The 23134-nt window shown below is 45.3% G+C and overlaps 1 protein-coding gene across 11 annotated transcripts in view; it reads left to right on the forward strand.

Moving 5' to 3' along the window:
• Positions 1–23134, forward strand: part of PPFIBP2 (PPFIA binding protein 2) — a 151746-nt gene that overhangs the window by 22306 nt on the left and 106306 nt on the right. For all 11 annotated transcript variants that reach the window (XR_004177470.1, XM_031653277.1, XM_031653282.1 and 8 more), the window contains exon 2: positions 16444–16543. Coding sequence is in view for 10 of the 11 variants with exons in the window: in XM_031653277.1 (XP_031509137.1) it covers positions 16480–16543 (64 nt within the window). In the remaining variant the exon portion in view is untranslated. The remainder of the gene's footprint in view (positions 1–16443; positions 16544–23134) is intronic.

Here is a 23134-nt window from a genome sequence, read left to right on the forward strand (position 1 = left end):
CTTAGCATTCTAAAATAATGGAATGGGGAGAAATGCCTGGTTTTATCATCTGTTAGGGGAAGTGTCATCCTTTTTTCTCATTGGTTCTTCAGGAATACAATTGCATCCATCAATGATGTCTCTCGCTCATGCCAAGCCCAAGCGTAAGTTTCCGTTATGGTAGAGACGCTTTCACCTCTGAATATCTGGCTATAAGAGAGAAGGGCCCCAGGTATGGAGAAAGTTCAATGGGAGAGGCTGTCATGGATTGCCCCCAATCCTTATTTCAGAATGCTGGCCAAGGTTACATGCCCAACCTCCCTTCAACTTTCCACTCAGATACACAAACACTTAACATTTTGTATCAACAAACATTTACTAAAAGTCCTGTGCCAGGTTCTTTGCTGGGCTCTGAGGATAGAAAGGTAAATGGAGCATACTCCTTGCTCCCTAGGAGTTAATCTAGACAGGGAGGCAGACATATTGTGAAATAATACAAATTATTATCATCTTTATAAATAATGGCTTGTTTATAGATAGGCTTGTACCTATCATTTGCTTAACAACCTCTTGCTTGTGCATACTGGATATGACAAGAGCAGAGCTGAGGCATCCAGCGCCTTCAGGGATGACGGGGTAATGGTGTTAGGAAAGGCTTTCTGGCAGTGGTCATTTGGATAAGGCTGTAGCATGGGTGGGATTTGAAAGTAGAGATGGAGAAAAGCACCCACATAGAGGAAGTACAGAAAATGGAGTATTTCTGTATTTGAGGGTAAGAGGTGGTCCAGTGAAGCTGGAACTCAGAGTGGTGAGGAGTGTAGCGGGGAAGGTTAACTGTATTAGAGGACTTTGGCAGAGCTGCAAAATGCAGCTTCTCTCCTGAAAGCACTGGGGAGCCGAGGAATGTTTGGGAGCAGAGGAGCATGTCATGAGCACCATGGAACATGTCCTGCCTGCACGGGGAAAGAAAGAAAGATTGCAGGGGAGTTGCCTAGAGGTAGAAAGCCCAGAGGAAGCAGCTTTTGCAATCTAGCTGAGAGATGATGAGGTTCTAAACTGTGGTGAGGTGAGAAGTAAGGAGAGTTTGGTGGAATGTTAGGACCTATTCAGGGAGTTTGAATGGCACAGTAGAAAGAGCACCAAATGAGTCATCAGGAACTTAGGTTCAAATCTCAGTTCTGCTGGAAGGGAAGGTAGAATTCTGTGCCCCCAGCCCTGAAAAGTCCACATCCCCAGGTGGTGGTTTGGTTTCTTGTGTTAACCTGTTACTATAAAAAGAATTCAAATGTACACAGAAATAGAAATAGTAAAATGAATGCTCTCACCTATCATTTGCTTAACAACCTCTTGCTTGTATTATTTTTTAGGGGGGCAATTTTTGAGATGAAGCTTTTTGGAAATATTCAATTTGAGGTTCATTTGAAGCATTTCTCTGAATCTGTTTATGATCCGGTTGAGGCAATGAAATGACTTGATATCCATTTGTTCCTCCCTAGAGGTAAATTGTGTGTATGCCTGTGTGTTCTTTGCTGTAAGAAGGAAAATGAGGGTAGCTTCCCTTGAAGGGTGAGTTCTGGGGCTAAGGAGGCACGTTGCCAACAGGGTCCTGTCAGGAGCGTGAGGCTCTCTGTCTGCTGTGGGGCCAGGTGCGGTGTGGACAGGGGAGAGAACAGAGGTAAGGACTACCACAGGTCACACACCCTTATCCATTCTCTGGGAGGGGTTTGTTGCCCAGAGCTTAATTCACACTGACCAACCTGACAAGGCTAGTCCATAAGCCAGACACCAATTTAATTTACTCTGGCAGGCATTGTGCAGTGGCCACAACACAAATGCCTACTTTCCCAGACCGCCTTCCTGGCATTACCCCACCTGGGAAAGTGAATTACAGCATCATCCGCAGGTTGCTGGGGAGCCATGCTCTCAAATAGAAGGCACCATGTCCATTGTAGGTGTATCACTACAGGCCCTGATGGGACCTCATAGGCTCTTTCTGGCACAGGCCACTTCCTTCACCAAGGTGGCTCTAGGGAGAGGGGAGAATGGGCTGAGCTGCACATGCTCAGTTCCTTCTTCGATTTCTACCATCAGATACTGACCTGTTTCCCCGGGGAGGAAATCCTGGAAAAAGAGGGAGTCAGTATCCTCCCATTGGATCTTCCCCGTGACAACATGAAGCAGAAACTAAATGGAGTTGGGAGCCCATGTCTCAGCCAAGATTCATTTGAACAGGCAGGGGTGGGGATGCTGTCACAGAGAAAACTTGCCTGAGCATTGAAAAATTAATTAGTTTTGATGGACAGAGATTGGGGAAGGGGCCTTTAGTTGGGGAAACAGCATGAAAAAGGCACAGTGGCATAAGAACGCTCTCTTGCGGCTGGGGTATCAGGAACCCAGGAGCAGGTCAGGCTCAGTGAGGAAGTGCATCAAGTGTGGTTAGGAACATAACCTGGGAGTTGGACTGCCTGAATTCAAATCTTATCTTTACTGCTTCCTGGATGTGTGATTTGGCCAAGTCACTTAACCTCTCCAAGCTTCAGTTTCCTTATCTGTAGAATCTGGATAATAATAGTTATAAATATTGAGATATGAGATAAATATAAGAACTTAGCTCAGTATAGAAGTGAGTGCTTAATAAATGGTAGCCATTATAATTACCATCATGAGTCCAGGAAATTTTGGGGTCAGCTGCAATTTGGATGCCAGCTCATGCATTTGGACTGCTGTGGGAGAGGCCAGGTGTTACTCGGGTGAGAGGAGGTCCTCCAGTGTCCTAGTTCTGAATACCTGAACACAGTCTAGGCAGTAGGAGTGGAAAGGATGAGATGGAGAAGACCATCCCTGCAGGGGGAGACCACAGAGACCTGGTGGCTCACAGGGGAGGGGAGTAGGGTGGGGAAGCATGACAGGTGAATGCAGGCTGCATAATTCAAGGAGGGACCCGGAGAGCGCTTCTCCCAAATGCCAGAGGAGGAGAGTATCAGCACTGATGAGATGCCAAAGAAGGCACTGGAGCAACGCTGACTGATGGCGAGTCTAAGTGCTTTACTCTGTTAACATTTAACCTTCACAAACACCCCGTCAGGGAGGCAGTTTTATTATTATCCTCATCTTAAAGATGACAAAGCTGAGGCACAGAGGTTAAATGTCTTGCCCTGGGACATATAGTGTCGGAATCAGGGCTGTCACCTAGGCAGTCCAACCCCAGCCTGGGCTTTTAACCCCACCCTAGACTGCCTCTTAAGGAAATGGAAACACAAGCAGCTGGCTGGATGAGAGCATGGCACGGGTGCACACAGATGAGTGACATCCCACCACTGGGGGTGTCAGAGAGCATGGGAGGTGGGCAGTGGGGCTCTGAGGCGAAGGAGAAACATGGAATAATAACAGTCGGGTGCAGGGTCAAAGGACATGTTCTAGGATAGCAGAGGAAGCAGCAGGAGAGGGAGAGTGCAGATTCAGTTTGGAGGGGGAATAATTGAGAGGTTGGATCTCAGTGATGATTGGAGATTAGGGGTCACAGGGAGGAGCGGCAGCTTTTCCACAGCATATGAAGAGAGGGTAAGAGATGAGAGAAGGGAAATCAAGAGGTTTTGTTTCTCATTAAAGAAAGATGCATGGTAGTTTGCTGAGGGAGTCTTGACAGGAAGAAACATGAGATTAGAGATCCCGGGCGCATGAATGTCTGATGTAGCCGTATGTGTTGTTTAGCATCCCGGGAGCAGAAGGAAGAAGAGACATGTGAACCTGGTACCCCAGGCAGAGGGAGGATGAGGGTAAGCTGTGACCAGAGAGGCAGAATGAGCTGAGAAGCAGGTTCAGTGTGAGCTGGGAGGCAGCTGGAGAGAGGTGAGGACTCTACGCTCTGACGAACAGAGCCAGGGAGAGAGCTTTCACATTGTCCGGAATAGGGCGATGGCGAAAAAGGAAGTGGAGTCAAGGAAGTGTGGGGAGGGAGGGGATAGGTGGGGACCTGAAGTGGGCAGGTAGAGGGGCAGGCCGGCAGAGCATGGTTACCCTTGGGGAGGGGAATCCAGAGAGATCCTTGAGCTCACTGAGAAGGATCCTTCCTTCAGGTCCCCGCCTCCTCCTCATATGTTATTGCTGGGAAGAGTGGGTGGCTTCTAGGTGGCTCCCTCGGTGGCTGTAATTGCCTAATGGCTACAGGCTATGTTATAGGGGTGAGAGGTGAGAGACCCTTCTCAAGCTGGGTCAGCTTCATTCGCTGTCACTTTTCCCCTGCTCTTTGGCCACTGAGCTACATCCTTGTATAACAGGGCTGATAATTGTACTATATCCCTCACAGGACCCCCTTGAAGATTAAATGAGAAAACAAAAAGGAGGATACTTTTTTTTTTTCCACAGGGGCAGCAGCTTCTCAAAGGAGACAGGAAACCTGTGAACTTCCAGAGCAGGCAGTTTTTACACACAGGTGGATATTGCACAGGCATGAAGTAATTCACCATCATCTTGATCTATTGTGAATGGCTGGTTGGCCAGGGCAGGCAGCCAAATCTTAGAATCTGTGAGTTATTTATTCCTAGTCCTGGCTCTTCACATCTCAGCCTCAAAGGGTAGACTGTCATTTACGTTTACTTCTTAGACCCACTCTTTCTGAGTGGTTCAGAAGGAAGGGAAAGAGCCTCCTCTCTGCAAGTTCTCTAAGTGGCTACGGTGGGCCCCATCCCCATTAGGGCACTGATATACTTGTCTTACAGTATTGAAGGGCAGACTGATGGGGTTTGGTGATGCTTTGCTCCCTGGATGCTGTCTGGCTCTCCATCTCAATTCTTCCCAAAGGCACAGAACCCTGCCTCGCTTTCCCCCCACCCCCAATCCCTCTCCTTGTTGGAGTACCTACACTGTTTGACCTTTGATGTCTCCTCATACCATTCTTTGACAGACCTGGCATTAAGGCATGGCCTTGGTCACCAAGATTGTTGTGGCCCATTTACCCTAATCAATGATTGAGTTGGGAAAAGGACCAGCTTGGGGAGAGAGGGAAACAAAGGCAGAATATCAAGAGCAGAAATAGGAGGTGAGAAGAGTCAGAGGAGGGTGAAGCAAGCATTCAACAACATCAAGCAAACACAGTGAAGGAAACTTGACATCAGCTTCTCAGTGTTCCTAAAGCCCAGAAGGTCAGATGTGCTTCTGGGTGTGAGCCGTCAGAACCTCAGACTCACACCCGTTTCCTGGCTAGACCCTGTGCTCCTCCTTGTGGGTTGGGCTCATGGTGTCTCATGCTCATGTCTTTGGGGTGGCGTTTCTCTTAAGAAGCTTGCCATTTCCAGTAGGAGGAGGATGTCGCTCCTGAGACTGTGGGACAGCTAGGCTCAGAGGGAGTCTGGCCTCGGGGCACCCGGAGGTGAGGTCTCAGTGCCTGGTGCTGTTCTTTGCCTTCTTCAGAGGACAGTGTTCAGCTTTGTGACTGAATGCCCTGCTGTTATGATATGTTGCTGGAAATGCTTTTTGGGATCATGGAGCCTTGCTTAAAGGGCTGTGGTTTGGTGAGAAGGGCTTGAGCTTTTTGGGAATGCTTAAGTGGAAGCATCTGGGCTTGGCTATGCCAAAGGAGGCTGGTGGTGGAGCAGGACTTGGGCTGTGTCTTCAATGGAAGGACCGGAAAGCAAAAGGAATCCTCCCAGTGGGTTCAGCAGAACTAGGCTCCAGTACAAATGTTTTTAAGGATGTCCTGGAACTCGCCTGACAAGGAGTGGCTGGGAATGCCCAGCGCACACAACTCACTAACCTGGTATAGCGGGAAAAAGATGCTAAGCAAGAAATATTGCATTCATCCCCTGCCGCCACCCAGCACTGCCAGCCTGCGTCTAGATTCAGGGCCCATTTCGGCTGTTCTGACAGATCTCAGCCCCCACCGGCCTGAGCTTAACTGACTAATCAGAACAGCCTGATCTAGGATGTTTAGGTGGAAACAAGGAACCTTGTATGTGCCAAATATTTTTGTCACTATAAAGCTTTAAACAAATGTTTGCTCTTAGGAGTTACTGATAATATGATTAGATGGGGACCAGTTAAGCATGCTTGTTCACCTTCAGTGGCATTCTTCTATTTTCTCATCTTCAGCTTCTTTTAGGCTACTTAAGCTTCTATTCATTGACAAAAGAGAACAAAGCTCTGCCTCTTCACTTTTATTAGACCCCGACATTCACTAAAGGCATTCAGCAACTCTGATAGCAATGTTCTCAGCAGCCTGGCCCCTCTGTCCTGCTATGGCTCCTCTTTGTCCTGACAGGATGTCTTGCTGTGTTGAGCTCCTCTGTCCTGAGTGAAATTTAGCGTTGTGATATAAAGCCAGTGTCTGTGGGCTCTGCCATTGCTCTGAGGAGCTATCTTCGCAGGCCAGGTGTGCGGCTTCTCTCCACTGTCAGATCTGATCCTGTGGGAGTGGTGACCTCAGGATGGTATAGGATCTGTAGAGGACAGGTACAGCTTGTGGCCCCGGCAGAAGGTGGGGACAACTTCAACTGCTATGCTGAGAGCCTCGCCAGTGTAGACCAGTGACCTCTTTATTTCCTTTCACTTTCTCCCTTTTAGAATGGGAGCTGAGCTCCGGGGTCAGAGACATGGCCCTGCCTGTGAGGGCCTTACCACTCAGACAAAAGTGCCCTAGAAAGGTCTGTCCTGGGAGTGGCGAGGGGGGACAAACCCATTCAGGAGCAGTCACTTCCATCTGGGGGATGGAAGAGGATCCTTGGAGATAATGATGATGGAATTTGGCCTCAAAACAGGAGTGGGAGTCGAGCAGGTGGAATGAAGGACTTCAGCTAAAACACCAAAGAAGCCCCCAAAGCAGAAGTAAACTGGAGACAATAGCTTGGCTGTTGCTCAGGGCAGGAGCCAGATATAGCCAGGAGAATTACAACTGCTGGGGTTGTGAACTCCCACCCAGTTTTGAATCTCTACAATCCCACAATGTGTCTCTTTTCACCTGAATTTTATAAATAGGTAAAATGAGGTTCAGTAATGTTAAGGAGCTTGTCAGGGGCACAGCTCATGAAGCAAAGAACTTGGATCTACATGTAGGTCAGACTACAGAGCCCACTCTCCTAACTGCTCTTGTGGGTCCTTAACTTCCTCTCCAGGTCCCCAGGCACCCCTTTGTTGCCTGGGTGATAGAAAGCTGGTGAAGCATTGTGAACCCTGGGGAGCCTTGGTAAAATTTGTGAAATAGACCCATCCTCCTGGCAGCAGTGTGGAGGATGAGGTGTATGGGGGAGCAGTGAGGCTGGAGGCAGAGAAACTGGTTAGAAGCCAGTGCAGCCATTCTGATAGATGATGGCAGGGTGGGTGAAGATGAGGGGACAGATCTGAAAGAGGGTGAGGAAGGAGATTTTACCAGATCTGGTGCCCAGTTGGATATGGGTAACAAAAGGGAAGGTCCAAGGCTGATTCCCAGGTTTTTATCTTGGTGACCATGGTGGCATCACCAAGGTGGGATGGGAAGCATTTGGGTGCCACCCATTGTGAGAATATAGAGAGGGAGGTGGGTGTTCAGGATAGGAAGATTTTGGGGCTGTTGTGGGGAACCTGCTGTAACCTCACTCCAGTCCCCACTATCTCCCAGGCTTTAGCTTCCCATGGACAATGAATTGGTTATTTTATCAATAAATCTGTAAACATTTATCCAGTGCTTACAGAATGGGGGACCCCACAGGGACCCAGACACATGGCACAGTTGTCAGGGAGATGGTTGTGCACAGCTGCTGTTCATCCCTTTCCTTCCGGATGAAAAAGATAATCAGGGAGATCCCACTTAGGTAGCCAGAATTAAGTACAATTACCTGGAAGAGCTGGCTTGATGGGAATTTAGCAGGGACAGCAGTAGGTATGGGCATAAAAGCTGGAAAGCAGTGCAGACAGCCAGCCAATTAACTAACAATTGGGATCAGTCCACTAGTGATAAGGCATCTGGTTAGGGTGGGGCAGAGGTCTGCCAAAAGGTATGTATGGTAAAAGTTAAAGCTGTGACCAAGGAGGTTGAGTCCATATGATGATAGACCATGATTTCTACTGTTGTGGCTGGTGGCCAGCCCCTGAGGCTGTCTAAGCAAAAGGGTGCCTGGTGCAGGGCTGTGTTTGCATTCCATCAGTTCCTCAACTTTGGTCAGAATCAGAATCACCCGAATGACTAGATCAGCCATAAAGGCCAGGCGCTCTACTTACAGGAGGTTGGGCTTCTTGCTCGATTAGTTCTCAGGGTGATTCTGATTAATAGCAGAGTTTGAGGACCACTGAGATAGGTGAATCTTCAGTGCAGAGTGAATGGGGAGGGCTGCTTGGAGAAGGGTAACCGGTTAGGAGGCTATTGTAGTCATCTAGGGTGAGGTAATACAGGGACAGGTGAGGCTGTGTGAGCAGGTGAGATCACCACTAGCGTGAGTTTGGAGAGAAGTGCTCTGGTCTTATTCAGCAGCATTTGGTGCACCTGACTGCGCCCTCTATCCAGAAACCCTTCGGTTGGCTTCTGGGTGCCACTCTCACTTCTGGCTGCTCCTCCTGTCTCCTTTGTCCACTCCTCTTCTCCCTGGTGGCTGCATGGTGGAATGTTTCAGGGAGTCCTGGGGCTTCCTCTGTTTTAATACCACTTCTTAAGTCACTTCATGCAATTGCTTAAATACATCTTTATGAAGATGTATTTGACATCTCCATCCCAGACTTTGTAAACATCAGACTCCTATTTCCAAATGGCTACTTAGGGTAACTTCCTCAGTGTCTGTAGACATCTTAAGTTGAATGTTTCCAAAACCAATCTCCTGATTTCATCCCCGGACACCCTACATTGTTGCTTCTGCAGACCTCCACATTCTCTAGGTACTCAGGGCAAAAACCGTGTAGGCACGCTTGACTCTGCTCTCTCATGCCTATGTCCAGTTTATCAGTAAATCTTACGGGCTTTGTCCTCAAGGTATATCAGGAATTAGAACATCTAATTTATTATGATCTGAGTCACTTCATCTCTTGCCGGGTTTCCTGTGTTCACTGCTGCATCCCCTGCAGTCTATTTTCCAAGCAGCAGCCAGAGTAATCCTTTTAAAAGGTTAAGTCAGATCATGTCAACTCTATCCTTAGAACCCTCCAAATGGGTTTCTGTCTCAGGAAAGTGGAAGAACAGGAGGAAAAATGGTGTGCATCCTCAGGCAAATTGCCTAATCTGTTTTCTCATCTGTAACGGGGGAGAATAATTCCTAACTGGTGTGGGGATTACGTGAGATAATGTTGGGTAAACCCTTAGCAAGTAGCTAACAGTTATCTGCCCAATATATGGTAACTAAAGAGGAGACAGACGCCGCATTAATTTAATCTTGGCACTGTGCCTGCATGCCACATGTATTATCTCTTTTAATCTTTTTTATTTCTTCTAATTTTCGTCACCACTATATATCCACACAATTTAAAGACTCAAATAATTGTATGTAATTTGTTAAAACAGCCACCTCTCCACCTCCCCACCCCATTGTTCCTCCTCAGATGGAGCTCCTTAATTCTTCTAGTCCTGTATTTTTATCTGTAGCTCTAGAAAAATGCTTGTTGTGCTGCTTTATTATTTTCCCCCAGTTGTCATTATCTGTTCTTATTGAATTAAACAAGGTCTTCACCAATTATATAAGTCTGTTAAGATGTTCAGATGCACCAGGTATTCTGTCAATTTCGTATTACTGATGAAGTCTCTCCCAAGGCTGACCTTGCAGGCTTGCTGCAGAACTGTACCCTAGCATTTCCCTTATGGCTATGACATTGTGTCCTTTTGAGTTTATGTCTTTCAGAATAAATCTCTCTCTTGTTTAAATGAGCAGTTAAATTAAATGTTTAGGTTCAGCCTGCAGTGTTTATCTGAGTTCTGTCTTATTTACATTTGCCCATAACAATGAAAGTGATTTTATACTGATTTTACAGATGAGACAATTGAGGCTAAAAGAGGTTAAAAGACTCACAGCCATTATGCAGCAGAGCCCATGTTTTAATTCGTCTGTCTATAAAAGCTGTACTCTCTCTCCTTTGTCCTTTAGAAAGAAAGTAGTTATTGGTTAATATGGGATGTTGTTAGCGCTGCCATCAAATTCCTTCATATCTGTCTTTGTCCTTTTTATTTCTGGACGCTCCAAATGGCTTCTTGCTCCACTCTACCAAAGAGGTTTCTTATATCCTTTTAAGAGGCTTTCTCTTAAGCCTAGGGATAGCAAAAGGTATTTCTTAAAATAACCATTTAAGAGCAGCTATGGCTTATGGGAAGCCTGTAAATTGTGGGGAAAAGACTCCAGTTTCTTGTGATATGGTGACACTTCTTTGTCATCTGTTCGCCACTTGGGGAAGGGAGAGGTAGGAAAGGAGTTAGGTTCTGTGGTTGTGGTGGGGTTCTTGGCTGAGGCCTCCTTCCCCAGGCCTTGCCTTCTGGCAGAAATACTGGCCCCTGTCTAGTGGCAGCTGCTGAGGAGTCAGGTCTCGGCTCTAGCCGAACTGTGTCCAAGGCCCAGAATATCCTGGAGGAACAGGGAATAGCGGTGACTTCCAGATCTGTTCCTAGTTCATTTCAGCATCCAAAGCTATGTTAGCCTGCTCCAAACGTCAGTTACAACCCTAACCATTTTTATTGAGAGAAAAGAAGTTTAGAAATGGAATTCAGTGTGGGTGGGGTAAATTAAGGTTTACTTGCTTCAAACTCACCTTAATCAGTGGATGCTGCCTACTTAGAATTTTCTTTTGCCAAACATGAAAGGAGTTAACGTAGTATATAAATCACTGTTTGCCTCAGAACATACCAGATGATGAGGGTCAATTGTGACTCACTTTCTAAATTTTAGAACACATACAGATCTTGCTCCCTAATCAACTTCCAGGTGCCAAACTGGCCTTTGTGTGGTGCAGTTCATGTGGCTGTGGCATGTCATATACCTTGCCGTTCTAAAACATGGCTATTACTTCCTCACTGGCTGAATTTACAGCTAAGGGGGTGTGGGATCATTTTCTCCCTCACTGGTAGTGAAGAGAAGGGTTAAGTCCTGTAATGAGCAGGAGCCCCAACCTCAGACGCTGTCCCAGATAGGAAGATGACAGCACATATATGTGAGACCTATACTCACATATAGGTCTGTGAGTGAAGGAAGGATGAATTGTGGATGGACTGCATTTTTTCTTAAACAACATACCCTGCCTTATCTTTATGGCCAGGGATGAGACAGTGTCTCAGTATCAGAAGCCAGCCTGCTCATTAGGGTCAAATGCCAGCTATGTTAAGTGTCCAGAGAGAATGAAAAGTGCTTTGGTTCCATGTAACAACTGTCACTGTATTGTTTGTGATAAGAGCAATGTCCTTCTCTGTGTCCGCTCCTTTCTTTCCTGGGCTGGTTAGGTGCCCCTCGTACAGTCCCCATGGCACATTGTTGATTCCTCTGTTGTCCGTGCTGTGTAAAGCCCTCGACTAGCTGCTGTAGCTCTCCTCTCATTGCTGGGGAGCATGATTTAAATTCTACATCCCGGTTCATGCCTGTAATCCCAGCACTTTGGGAGGCCAAGGTGGGTGGATCACGAGGTCAGGAGATTGAGACCATCCTGGCTAACACAGTGAAACCCTGTCTCTACTGAAAATACAAAAAATTAGCCGGGCGTGATGGCGGGTGCCTGTAGTCCCAGCTACTTGGGAGACTGAGGCAGGAGAATTTGCTTGAACCTGGGAGGCGGAGGTTGCAGTGAGCTGAGATTGCACTGCTGTACTCTAGCCTGGGTGGCAGAGTGAGACTCCTTTTTAAAAAAAAAAAAAAAAAATCTACTTCCCACCATCTGCTTAGATGATATCCTGATTTTTCACATGTTACTTGGGATTTTGTCTTGGATTCTGGCTCCCTCTGTCTTCTCCCTGGCATGTTGCTTCTGGAGCTTGGTGCAGTTAAGCCCCATATCCCTGATGAGCCCTGGCTCCCTAGGAGATACCGTGTCCCTGTGGGAGGAACCGATGTGGAAGCCACTGAACAACACACTGCATGTCATCAGACAGCACGTTTACCTCTGAGACCTGTGATACTATGATATACAGTAGCCCCCTCTTACCCATGGTTTTGCTTTCCTGGGGTTTGGTTACCCAAGGTACCATCCAGTAAGGTATTTTGAAAGAGACAGGGCCAGGCATGGTGGCTCAAGCCTATAATCCCAGCACTTTGGGAGGCCAAGGTGGGGAGATCACTTGAGGCCAGGAGTTCGAGATCAGCCTGACCAACATGGTGAAATCCTGTCTTCTACCCAAAATACAAAAATTAGCTGGGCGTGGTGGTGCACACCTATAATCCCAGCTACTTAGGAGGATGAGGCACGAGAATTGCTTGAGCCTGGAAGGTGGAGGTTGCAGTGAGCCGAGATGGTGCCACTGCACTGTAGCCTGGGTGACAGAGTGAGACCCTGTCTCAAAAAAAGCAAAAACAAAATAAAAAAACACATTCGCATAATGTTTCTACAGTGTATTATTATAATTGTTCTATTTTATTACTAATTACTGTTAATCTCTTACTGTACCATGCCTAATTTGTAAATTAAAGTTCATCATAGGTCTGTACGTACAGGAAACATTGTATTCTATATATAGGGCTTGGTACCATCCACTGTTTCAGGCTTTCACTGGGGGTCTTGGAATGTATCCCCCAAGGATAACAGGGGACTACTATAATAAAAAATATATATAGTTGGTCTCCTTCCAGTTTCCTAGCACAGAAAAGGGGCAACTTTTGTTATTCATAATAAGCCCCTTTCAACCTTATTCAACTTTATGCTAATGAGGCGACTCCTGCAGGATGGGCTGGTTACCAGAGAAACCAACCTTGTGATTAGAGGGTTAGAACTTTCAGCTCCACTCCCCATCCTCCTGACTCCTAACCTCAGGGAGGAGAGTGGGGCTGGAGCTTGAGTTCGATCACCAAGGGCTGATTGGATTAATCATGTCTATGGAATGGAACTTCTATAAGAAACCCTAAATGAAGGAAGGGGTTTGGAGAACTTCGGGGTTGGTCAACCCCTGGAAGTGCTGCTGGGTAGCAGCCCTGGAGAGGCTATGGAAGCTCCATGCATTCCCCACCCCACCCAGTCCCTTGCCCTGTGCATCTCTTCTATTTGGTTGCTTCTGTGTTGTCAGAAACTACACATCGGCTCCTAGGATTCTTATGAAAGTACATTGTATGACAATGGATTTAAGCGGTTTTGTGGTCTTGTATGCATATGTGGAACTCTCTGTAATGTTTCTTTGTTTTGTATTTGAATTTTCAGGAAGAGGAAAATAGGCTGGCAAAAGGAGTCATGGCTTCTGATGCTAGTCATGCATTGTGAATAGGATACACCTTGAATCATGTTTCACTTCAGGCCAGCTCCCACGGGTCCACCCAGCTTACTGTTTGCCAAGTGCAAACTCATCGCTGGGCAGAGGGCCCGTGGGTCTTGTTTTATGGCCCTTCTGTTGCAGGGGCACATAGCCTGGGCCCTCTGGATTTGACACTCTGTCATGTTTACATCTGAAGCCACTTGATTTGTTAGGCACTGGCATCCAGTCCCCTGATGTGGTGGGTGTGATTCCCAGGCTCCTCTCATGCATTGCCCTTGTACTGCATATGTGAATTCCATGGAAGGCTTTGACTCATCTTGAGCAGCTGGGTGCTGCTGCATAATCTCATCAACCACTTTGGCCTTTGCCAACTACATCCTGCCTGTGCATGCTTCCCTGGCTTTCATGTGCACCACATTCTCTGCCTGGAACAGCATTCTCCTCCTCACCTTCTGAGAAAGCTTCTATCATCCTTCAAGACCCAGGGAAGTTGCACACCTGCCTCTATCAACACACCTTGCACTGTGTCATAATTATTTGTTCATACTTCCATCTCCTCCACTAGATTGTGTGGTTCATGGGGGTCAGAGACTAGGTCTGATTTATCAGTATCCTTCTAGGCCCTAGCACAATGCTGGCTGCATGGATCTATCCATTTATTCTTAAGTATCTATCTGCTAGACAGTGGGAACCTAGGAGTAAACAAGGCAGACAGAGTCCCTCTGCCTCTGTGAGAAGGTGGCCAGTTAGCAAGGAAACAAATACATAGAACAAGATACTGTGGATTTGTTGTGCCTTGAAGGGGCTGCTTTACCTGGTGCCGGGAGGGTAGTGTGGGGAAGACCTTTCTGATACTTTGGATCTGAGACCTGAAGGATGAGAATAAATCAGCTGTACAGAGAACCAGGAAGTGAGCTCAGGGTAGGGGGATGGCAGGTGTATTGCAGAGGAGGGAAGGTCTTGGAGGACTTGGGAGCAGACAGGAGACCAGTGCTGCTGAAGCATGAGGAGCCATGAGGGGAGAAATGTGAGCATGGCCTGGCCTGATCCTGAGACCTGCGTCATAGGCCACAGTAAGGAGTTGGGAATTTTCCCCTTATTGAAAGAGCAGTGGGAAGGATTTGGAGGGATTATTTCAAACTTTTAATATCCCTTATGCTGAACAGGTGACAGTCTGCAGATTGTTTCCCTCCTTCTGCTTCCCCCCTTTTCCCTGCTACCTCTTCTTTTATCCTGTCCGAAGCTGGCTCCATTCAGGCCCCAGGATTTCCACACCGTGTTCACTCTGTAGCAGCCTGGGCTGCTCATCTCACCTCGGAGCAGCTCTGTTCCTTGTTGCAGCCTTTTCTGGCTCCTGCCAGGGCCCTAAGGTACACTGAAGTTCCCCGACACCCCTGAGAGCTCCCATTCTCATTCCCTCTAAGCTAACTGTGCAGTGGTTCTTGACCCCCGAGGCTGAATGCCTGCTTCTGAACCTTCCTTGGCCTTAGCACCTGTAAATCCCTGCCCTCTCCCCCCTTCACAAGCATGGTTGCTTATCTTCCTTCCCCATGCCTGCCACCTCCAAACAAACCAGCCTCCTGAGTTTATCTGGTTCTCCCTCCCTGCACCTACCTATTTTTGTTTAAAGTTTCCTCTGAGCTGACAAAAATATGTCCTGATGTTATATCCTCACTTAAAACAAACAAACAAACAAACAAAAAACAGCTAACATATTGAACACTTTGTGCAAAGGAATATGCTTAGTGCTCTCTACATAATTTTAATCATGACATCTATGGATTAGATGCTGTTATCCCCATTTTACAGATGAAGAAACTGAGGCTCAGAGATCACATAGTACATAGCAGAGCTGGGTCTGAACTCAAGCTATCTGACTTTGGAGCCTGTGAATTTTAACTATTACTTCCTGGTGCAGTTAAGTGTGGTTCCTTGGTCTTGGTATGCTTATCCACACCATCTCCAAAGCCACTCCTGGGTGGTGCCCATTTTCCTGTCTTCACTCTAAATGTCCCACTTCACAGGAAAAACTGGCAAAGAGCTTCAGAACCACCTGTTTCCTGTGCTGCACAATGCTTGAGTGTGGGAGCTGTGCCTCTGTTCTCCATAGCATGTATGGCCATTAGGCACATGTGTAGATTTGCTGAATGAGCAAACAGCAACTCCTGTAGTTTACAGACGTGAGCTAATTCTCTTGAGATTACAAGTGGTATTGTAAATCCCTCCCTGCTACCCAGGGAGAGGGTGGGGAACAAGAAAAATGAGAGGAGGCGGCAGGAAGAGAGTTTAAACTAAAGACCTTCCTTGAGGTAGAGTTGTCTAGAGATGGAAGCAATTGCCCAAGGGACAGGGGAGAGGCACTGAGCAGTTCCCCTTTGCTATAGCTAGGGGATACAGCATTATGGGAGTGACTGGACTGTGTATCCTTGCAGGCGTTCATCTGCCCTGAAAAGATGGGATTCTGAACCTCGAATGGTGCTGGGTAGAGTGGATCTAAGATGGCCAGTTACAGTGCTCCTGCGACAGTGCTCTCTCTACATCCTCGTGGCCTGTAGCCTTCCTAGGCAGTGCACCCTTTCCCAATTGAAGGAGTGGAAGTGGCATTTGAGCCCTCTCAGCCTGGCTCACACCCACCCAAGGAAAGCACTGCAGGCCTAGGGCAAATGCAGATGTAAGACAGTTAAATGCCTGCAGGGACTGTCCCAGGCCCTGCCTTTGCACTGCATTGCCTTGTACGCCCTGGCCATGGCAGTATCCCTGTTAGGTACGCTGCTCTCCTACGCCACTTAGTGGAGTGGCAAAGTAGACTCAGTGAAACAATGGGGTTGGAGCTTCTGGAACCTGGGTCTCCAATTGTTACACCTGGTGAGGTGTTAACAATTGCCATCTTGCTGCCACAGGTGACTCTAGAGAGCCCTGGTGGTTTTTCATTACAGAAGTGAATGGGATTGTGTGCTAAAGGTTCATGGAAAAAGCACTCATGCCAGGAGGGGAAAGGCTGTGGAGATGCAGAAACTACATGTCGGCTATTATGATTCTTATGAAAACACATTGTGTGATGATGGAATGAAAGGTTTTTGTGATCTTGTGTGCGTAACGTGAAACTCTCTAATTTTTCTTTTGTTCTGTATTTGAATTTTCAGTAAGAAGAGGAGGAGACTAGGCAGGCAAAAGGAGTCATGGCTTCTGATGCTAGTCATGCGCTGGAAGCTGCCCTGGAGCAAATGGACGGGATCATTGCAGGTATGCCCAGGGAACCCCAGCAACTGAGGTCTCATCCTCCACATTCCAGAAACTGCTTCTCTCCTTTTACTTTTTTTTTTTTTTTTTTGGCATAGAGAAAAGTCCCTTGTTGTATTTATTTTTCAATAGTGTTATTGTGTATATCAACTCTCTTTTTTTCTTTGATATGAACTTATACCACTCTCTGATGTCTGGTGTGATCGTTCTGGTCTCCGCTGAGACAGTGTGGATGTACCTACCGTCTACCGCCTCAGTTTGGATTCTGGCTGCGAGGCAGTTTGGGTTCAGTGAGACTGATTCTAATGTAAAATTTTCAGGGCTTTTCATGGCTTATTACAGCTGATCTGAAACTTGAAATCTAGCAGACTTTGCCACCTAATGCAGGTGTCAGCTTCCTCAGATGGTCTCTAGTGTGTTTCAGAGATGGGAGGCAGTTTTGTTTTGATTCAATTAGTGATTCAAATGTTCTTTATGCCATATTGTTTTTTATTCCATCTCAACTGTTTGGTTTTAATATTTGCATTAGCCAGTAGGGGACTTTTTTTTTTTTTTTTTTTTTAAGAAAAGATCTAGCAAAGTTGTGGTTAATTTGAAAGTACTATCCATTAGCTGTTCCAGCTGATTCCTTTCTTTACGGGAGCAACCAGAAGCCTGTATTGATTAGACCAAACCTTTTGTTGGAAATCTTTCCAGAAGGTCCCAAATCTTCTGACTTTACCTGGTACACTTCAGTAGCCTCATTGGTAGATTGGATGTGCTTCTTTGGGACTTTGCTCTTCATTGTTTGAGCTGTGGCTGGAAGAGAGCATGGAGGAAGGTACTGGGCCAAGTGTGGCTAGACCCCAGGAAGTACACAGAGTACCTGACACTGCCGCTTCTCAGGCATTTGCTTTTCCTTCCCACTGGAGGGTTTCACCTGACTTACAGAGGGCTCTTGGTGTTTGAGCCTGAGGTGGGAGAGTGTGCCTGTGTCTTGCAGCTTCTTCAGGTTATTGTTGGTACTGTGATGTATTCTAGCTATCATCTGTCTGCTTCTCAATTTCTCAGTGGATAGAGAGCCCTTGAGAAGCCATGACTAATGTCCTGCTTTTCAGAGGCTCCATAGACTGGGATGTGGTGATGTTTAATACTGAGTGTCAACTTGATTGGATTGAAGGATGCAAAGTATTGATCCTGGGTGTGTCTGTGAGGGTGCTGCCAAAGGAGATTAACATTTGAGTCAGTGGGCTGGGGAAGGCAGATCCACCCTTAATCTGGGTAGGCACCATCTAATAAGCTGCCAGCTAATATAAAGCAGGCAGAAAAACATGAAAAGTCTAGACTAGCTTAGCCTCCCAGCCTACATCTTTCTCCTGTGCTGGATGCTTCCTGTCCCTGAACATCAGACTTCAAGTTCTTCAGCTTTAGGACTGTGACTGGCTTCCTTGCTCCTCAGTTTGCAGACAGCCTATTGTGGGACCTTGTGATTGTGTGAGTTAATACTACTTAATAAACTCCCCTTTATGTATACATATCTCTTATTAGTTCTGTCCCTCTAGGGAACCCTGGCCAATACAGATATCATGTTCTAGATTAGGGTCTCTGATGCCTTACTGAGGAGAAAGAGTCAAGAAAGTGGATTTCCTAGCAATCCTTTTAGAGATACTGACCTGGGAGCTCCTTGGGAGCTTATGTGCATTGGGATAAGAGCCACAGGATCATTGCCTGAAAATGCCTGAGGCAGTCAGCACTTCAGAGCCTTCAGCCAAAGAGCAAAGGGGAGACTGAGCGAGCCCCTGTCAGACCTCTTCCATGGTTGTCAGGGAGGGATGAAAATACTGTCTTTTCTCTATGTGTTATCTTTGCTGCTTTGTCAAAGGCCTTTTGATTATATTTTTGTGATACATATTCAGGTCTATTTTTGAGCTCTCTATTCTGTTTCATGGATTTGTTTATTTTTTCTTTCACCAATACCACACTGTGTTGATTACTGTAGCTTTATAGTAAGTCTTGAAGTTGGGTACTGTCAGTCCTCCAACTTTATTCTTCAATGTTATGTTGGCTACCTTTTGCCTCTTCATATGAAATTTAGAGTCAGTTGTTGTTTTTTTTTTTTTTTTTATCACAAAGTACCTTTCTGGGATTTTGATTGCGATTGCATTTAACTTAGATCGTGTTGGGAAGAACGGACACTTTCACAATATTGAATTTTTGAGCGATGAATCAGACTTCTAAAGAAAAGTAGCCTTGTATGGGGTCAGTACCTCTTTCTGCTTCCTGATTTCTCCATACAGGCATTCCTGAAATGACAGAGCCTCTGGGAAAATTCATTTTGTCTCTGAGAGACATTATGTGACTGGATCCTTAAGGCCTTGCCTTGACCCAGGATCTGCAATTGAGAATCTGGGATGTGTGTGGAGAGAGGGGCCCTAAGTGTGGGTTGTGTGAAACCCAGGAGACCTATTCTTCTGATCTTCCAGTACAAACTGCTCTGTCCTTCCATTCCTTAGTCCTCCATCTTGGAAGGTTCCATCTAGAAGGACTCCTGGGCTTCTCTGTCTGGAGCAGGTGTGAGAGTTTTATAGAGAGAAGACATTCTTTGCAAATTGGTTCTTTGCAGATTGGTAGGGAGGAATACCTGTAGCCAGACTACTTGTTTGAAATCCTAGCTCTACAACAAGTTACTTGCATGGTCTGTGCCTCAGTTTCCTCATATTTGAAATGAGAATAGTAATAGTACCCATCTTGGAGAGTTGCCTGTGTTAACACACGTAAGGTGCTTAGAACAGCGCCTGGCACATAGTAAGCACTATAAAATGTTAGTTCTTGATAGATTAATGAGGGACTAAAAATAATCTTTATCATGTTGAATCTTTTCTGGGACAGGGTAGCATTCTTATTTATTAAAGCTCTTATTTCACCCATCTGAGTTTTGTGGTTTTCACTGTATGCGGCTTGTGCATCCATTGCTGGATTTGCCCAGGGTCTGCAAGATTGATACATAGTCTTCTGATTGCTCTCTGTGTCTGTTCTTGCTCCTTTATAGACTCTTTTCCACAGAGCTGCAGAGTAAACCTGAAAATGTAAATTAAGTCATATCACTCCTGTCTCCAAAACTCCTCAATGGCTTCCCATCTCAGGATAAAGTTTAAAACCCTTACCATCGCCAGCAAGGTCTTGGTATGACTTGGTTTTTGCAGCCCTTTATGCATCCCTTTTATATTCCCAGGGCTTATCTCACTTTAACCATGCTCTTGCTCTCCCCTTTTCTGGAATGCCCTCCTCCAGATCTAGGCTTATACTGAAATGTTACCATATCAGAAGGCCTTCCCTGACTGTGTCTATCATGCATTCCCACATAACTCTGTTCTTGTATCTTGTTTATACTTCTTTATAGCACTTATTTCCTGACCTATTACATTCATATTTGCCTCTTTGTTTATTGTCTGCCTCCTGCACCAGCATGTGAGTTTCTTAAGGACAGAGGCTCTGCCACTGTATCTCCAGTGCCTTAATTGGTGGTTTTAGGCATTTTAGTTAATGAGCATTTAATATATGCTAGATGTATTTTTTTTATTTGCTTTTGTGACTAGGATCTCCTTTCATTGGTTAGGAGGTATACATATAGGTTTCTGTATACATCCTCTATCTGACTGCCTACTGAACTTCATTTATTTTCTCTATTTTCACCTTTGTTTCACTGATTCTTTTTGGAATAACAAATTATTTATTTATTTATTTATTTATTGGAAAACTATTAGTTTGTATGTCCCGTGAACCATCCCTGAAGTAGTAACTGGCTCACATAGATATTTGACAGGAGCTATTTGACACATTATTCAACATTGAGGTTACTAGTGAGTATCTGGAGGGCGTGTTTTCTATGCTATTCTTAATAAAGATAGTGATCATTCTTTTGAATGCCTTGTTCAGGGTACTTTTTCTCAAGATTGTTGAGGACACTTTTCCTCATTTTTATGATGGCATTAAAATGGCTGAGCCAAATTGGACCAAAGAGGTTAAGAAATTTTGTGGTTATTAATGTGGACTACAGAGTTGGATTGTAGGGATTTGAATCCCAGCTCAGCCATTTAGTGCTGGCTGTGGGATCTTTGGACAAATTGCTTAATTCTTCTGAGCCTCAATTTACTTATTGATAAAATAGCGGTAATAATAGTACCTGTCTCATATTATTGTGAGGGTTGAATTAATGCAAATAAGGCACCTAGAAAGTGCTGAATTGGTCCAAGTTATTTGTTTTATTGATATTAGTATTAAATTATTTTTATCCCCCAAGATCATACTGCTGAGATTTGAGTCCAGGGCCATCTGAGTCTCTTCCAGGCTCCTTTTATTCCTGGGCTGGTTTTTATGTTGATGCATGGGGCTGTCTGTAGGAGAAAAGAATTAACAGAAGGAAGGATACTTTTCTCTTCTTGATCACAATCCCTAAGCCAAAGTGGTTTTGTTCTTGTCTATCTTACATTATTTCTTCCAAACAAGGGTTCCTTTGCTTAAGGGTGGCACAGCTAAAGAAGTTGAAAAACTGTGGCACCACATCATGATATCATAGATCCTGCAGAAATGACATTTTTGTGTGAACATTTAAATCTTCCTCTCTTTATTCATATTCTCTGATTAATTTCAGATTGCATGATGTCAAGTAGTGCCACCACCACTGCCAAAACACAACTGCTTTTCCATCAAAGTACTCAAATACCCAAAGAGTGTGTTTTACCATGTATTTCAATGGAAAAAACCTTTATGGGCTTCCTGCACCTCCCAAATAGTAGCCACTTACATGAAAACAACACATTTTCCTACTAAAATGGATGTAATTTATTCAGTGATCACTAATAATCATATACTATGTAACAAGGAATTGCCTCTTATTAATTACAGTAGGCTAGGTTACTGTTTACTTTCCAAAACTCCTTCTAAAAGGAGTGCACTTTGGGCATGTGATATCAGTGTTTATGTAATTAAGCTTTTAGTGCAAAAAAATGTCCATCTCCTCCCCCATCAACTAAAAAAGTGCAAACAGTGCAGGATGATTATCACTCCTGTAAACAATCAGACCAGGAGTACTCTGAGAGGACATCCTAATGCGCAAGTGGTAATTACGCCCCTCCAGAGCCATAGTGTGATGGCCTTCATCTCAGGTGGTCAACACTTGGGAGGTGTGAGAGCTAGAAATTGGTTCTTGTAAATGCAAAAAGAAATGCCTTGTAAGCAGGACTATTAAATGAAACTCCTTGTAAAGTTGAATTCTTGAAATCTGAATGGCTGAATCCCAGGTGACTAGACTATACTAGAGTGGGACTATACTAGATTTGGACCTCAGGATTTTATATCAGAAAGTTAGGAAAGGGTGGCTGTTAAAGACTCTAGGACCTGTGTCAATAATGACTTGGTTCCAATATGAAAGACCATTATTATAGTTTTCAGTAGGATGTTAACCTTTGATCTAGTCTTCCTCCTGATTAGTCCCTGTGATTCTGCTTGCAAATTACACTGTAATTGAATTACACTGTTGACAATTGAAATTGAACTATATATTGCTTAATTACCTCCCTCTGGATGGCCCAGAGCAACTGCCACAGACACTAATTTTGCATGGGGCTTAATTTGTGAACTGACAGGTTCAGTGGCTACTTTGTCAGGCCACTTCTGGCAGGGGACCAGAGAGCCACGTGGTCAGGGCACAGAGGGCCACTTATTCCTCTTGGCTGTGCAGGAGGTTACTCATGCAGTTATGTACAAGCAGTACTCATTGAGGAGGAATAGTTAAGAGGAGTCTGTTTTATGACAGTTAAAGAGGTTGCCCTGTCAGCTGCAGCCATTCTGCCAACTCTGATTAGCGTCTGGGTTTGTAAAAAGAAAACAACAAAAGATTGTGCAGGGGCAGAGAAAGTTCTGATCAAGACCAAGATTCTTCACGTCGGCCTATGAATGAAGTCAGCTGTGGTGCTGAAGGCTGTTGAGACTATACTCTGAACAGTCCTTAACTGGTCTTATCCCGGCTTCTCTGAGGTGGAGCCTCATATAGCAGTCATCAGTAACAGACTCACTGTTTCCCATTGCGGGGTGGGAGAGCCCTGCTAGGACTTTGTTCAGAAGAGCTGGAGTGGGGGTTTTAGGAGTGTCTAAGGGGCAGAGCTATTAAAGACTGCCCTTTGTATGAAGAGGTCAAAACTGCTACTGGGGCACCCGCTGTTTGACAGCCCTCATTCCATTTTTCCCTCACTGGTAGACCCCATCTCCCAGTCCTTTATGGAACTGTGCCTTGTTTTCCATTCTCTGAAAGAGTGGATAAGGCTGGAACTATGTGTTCCTTAAATATTTGCTATAGTTGTAGGTATAGGAACTGAGCTGCAAAACTGTGTGGGCATCATGTATTCTTGTTTGAAGACTTTTTTCTTGTAATGGTGTGGATGGGTTTTCTTAATTTCTTGGCAAGTTAAGTTTTTCTAGAAATGTGTCCATTTTACTGAGGCTTTCCATTTTGTTAGCATCAAGTTGGCCTTTATATTTTATCTAAAATACTTTCTTAGATTAGAATTATTCTTTAATGTTTGATAGAATTAACATATAAAAGCATTTGGCCTGGTG

The sequence above is a fragment of the Papio anubis genome, chromosome 12 (genome assembly GCF_008728515.1).
Source record: "Papio anubis isolate 15944 chromosome 12, Panubis1.0, whole genome shotgun sequence".
NCBI lineage: Eukaryota > Metazoa > Chordata > Mammalia > Primates > Cercopithecidae > Papio > Papio anubis.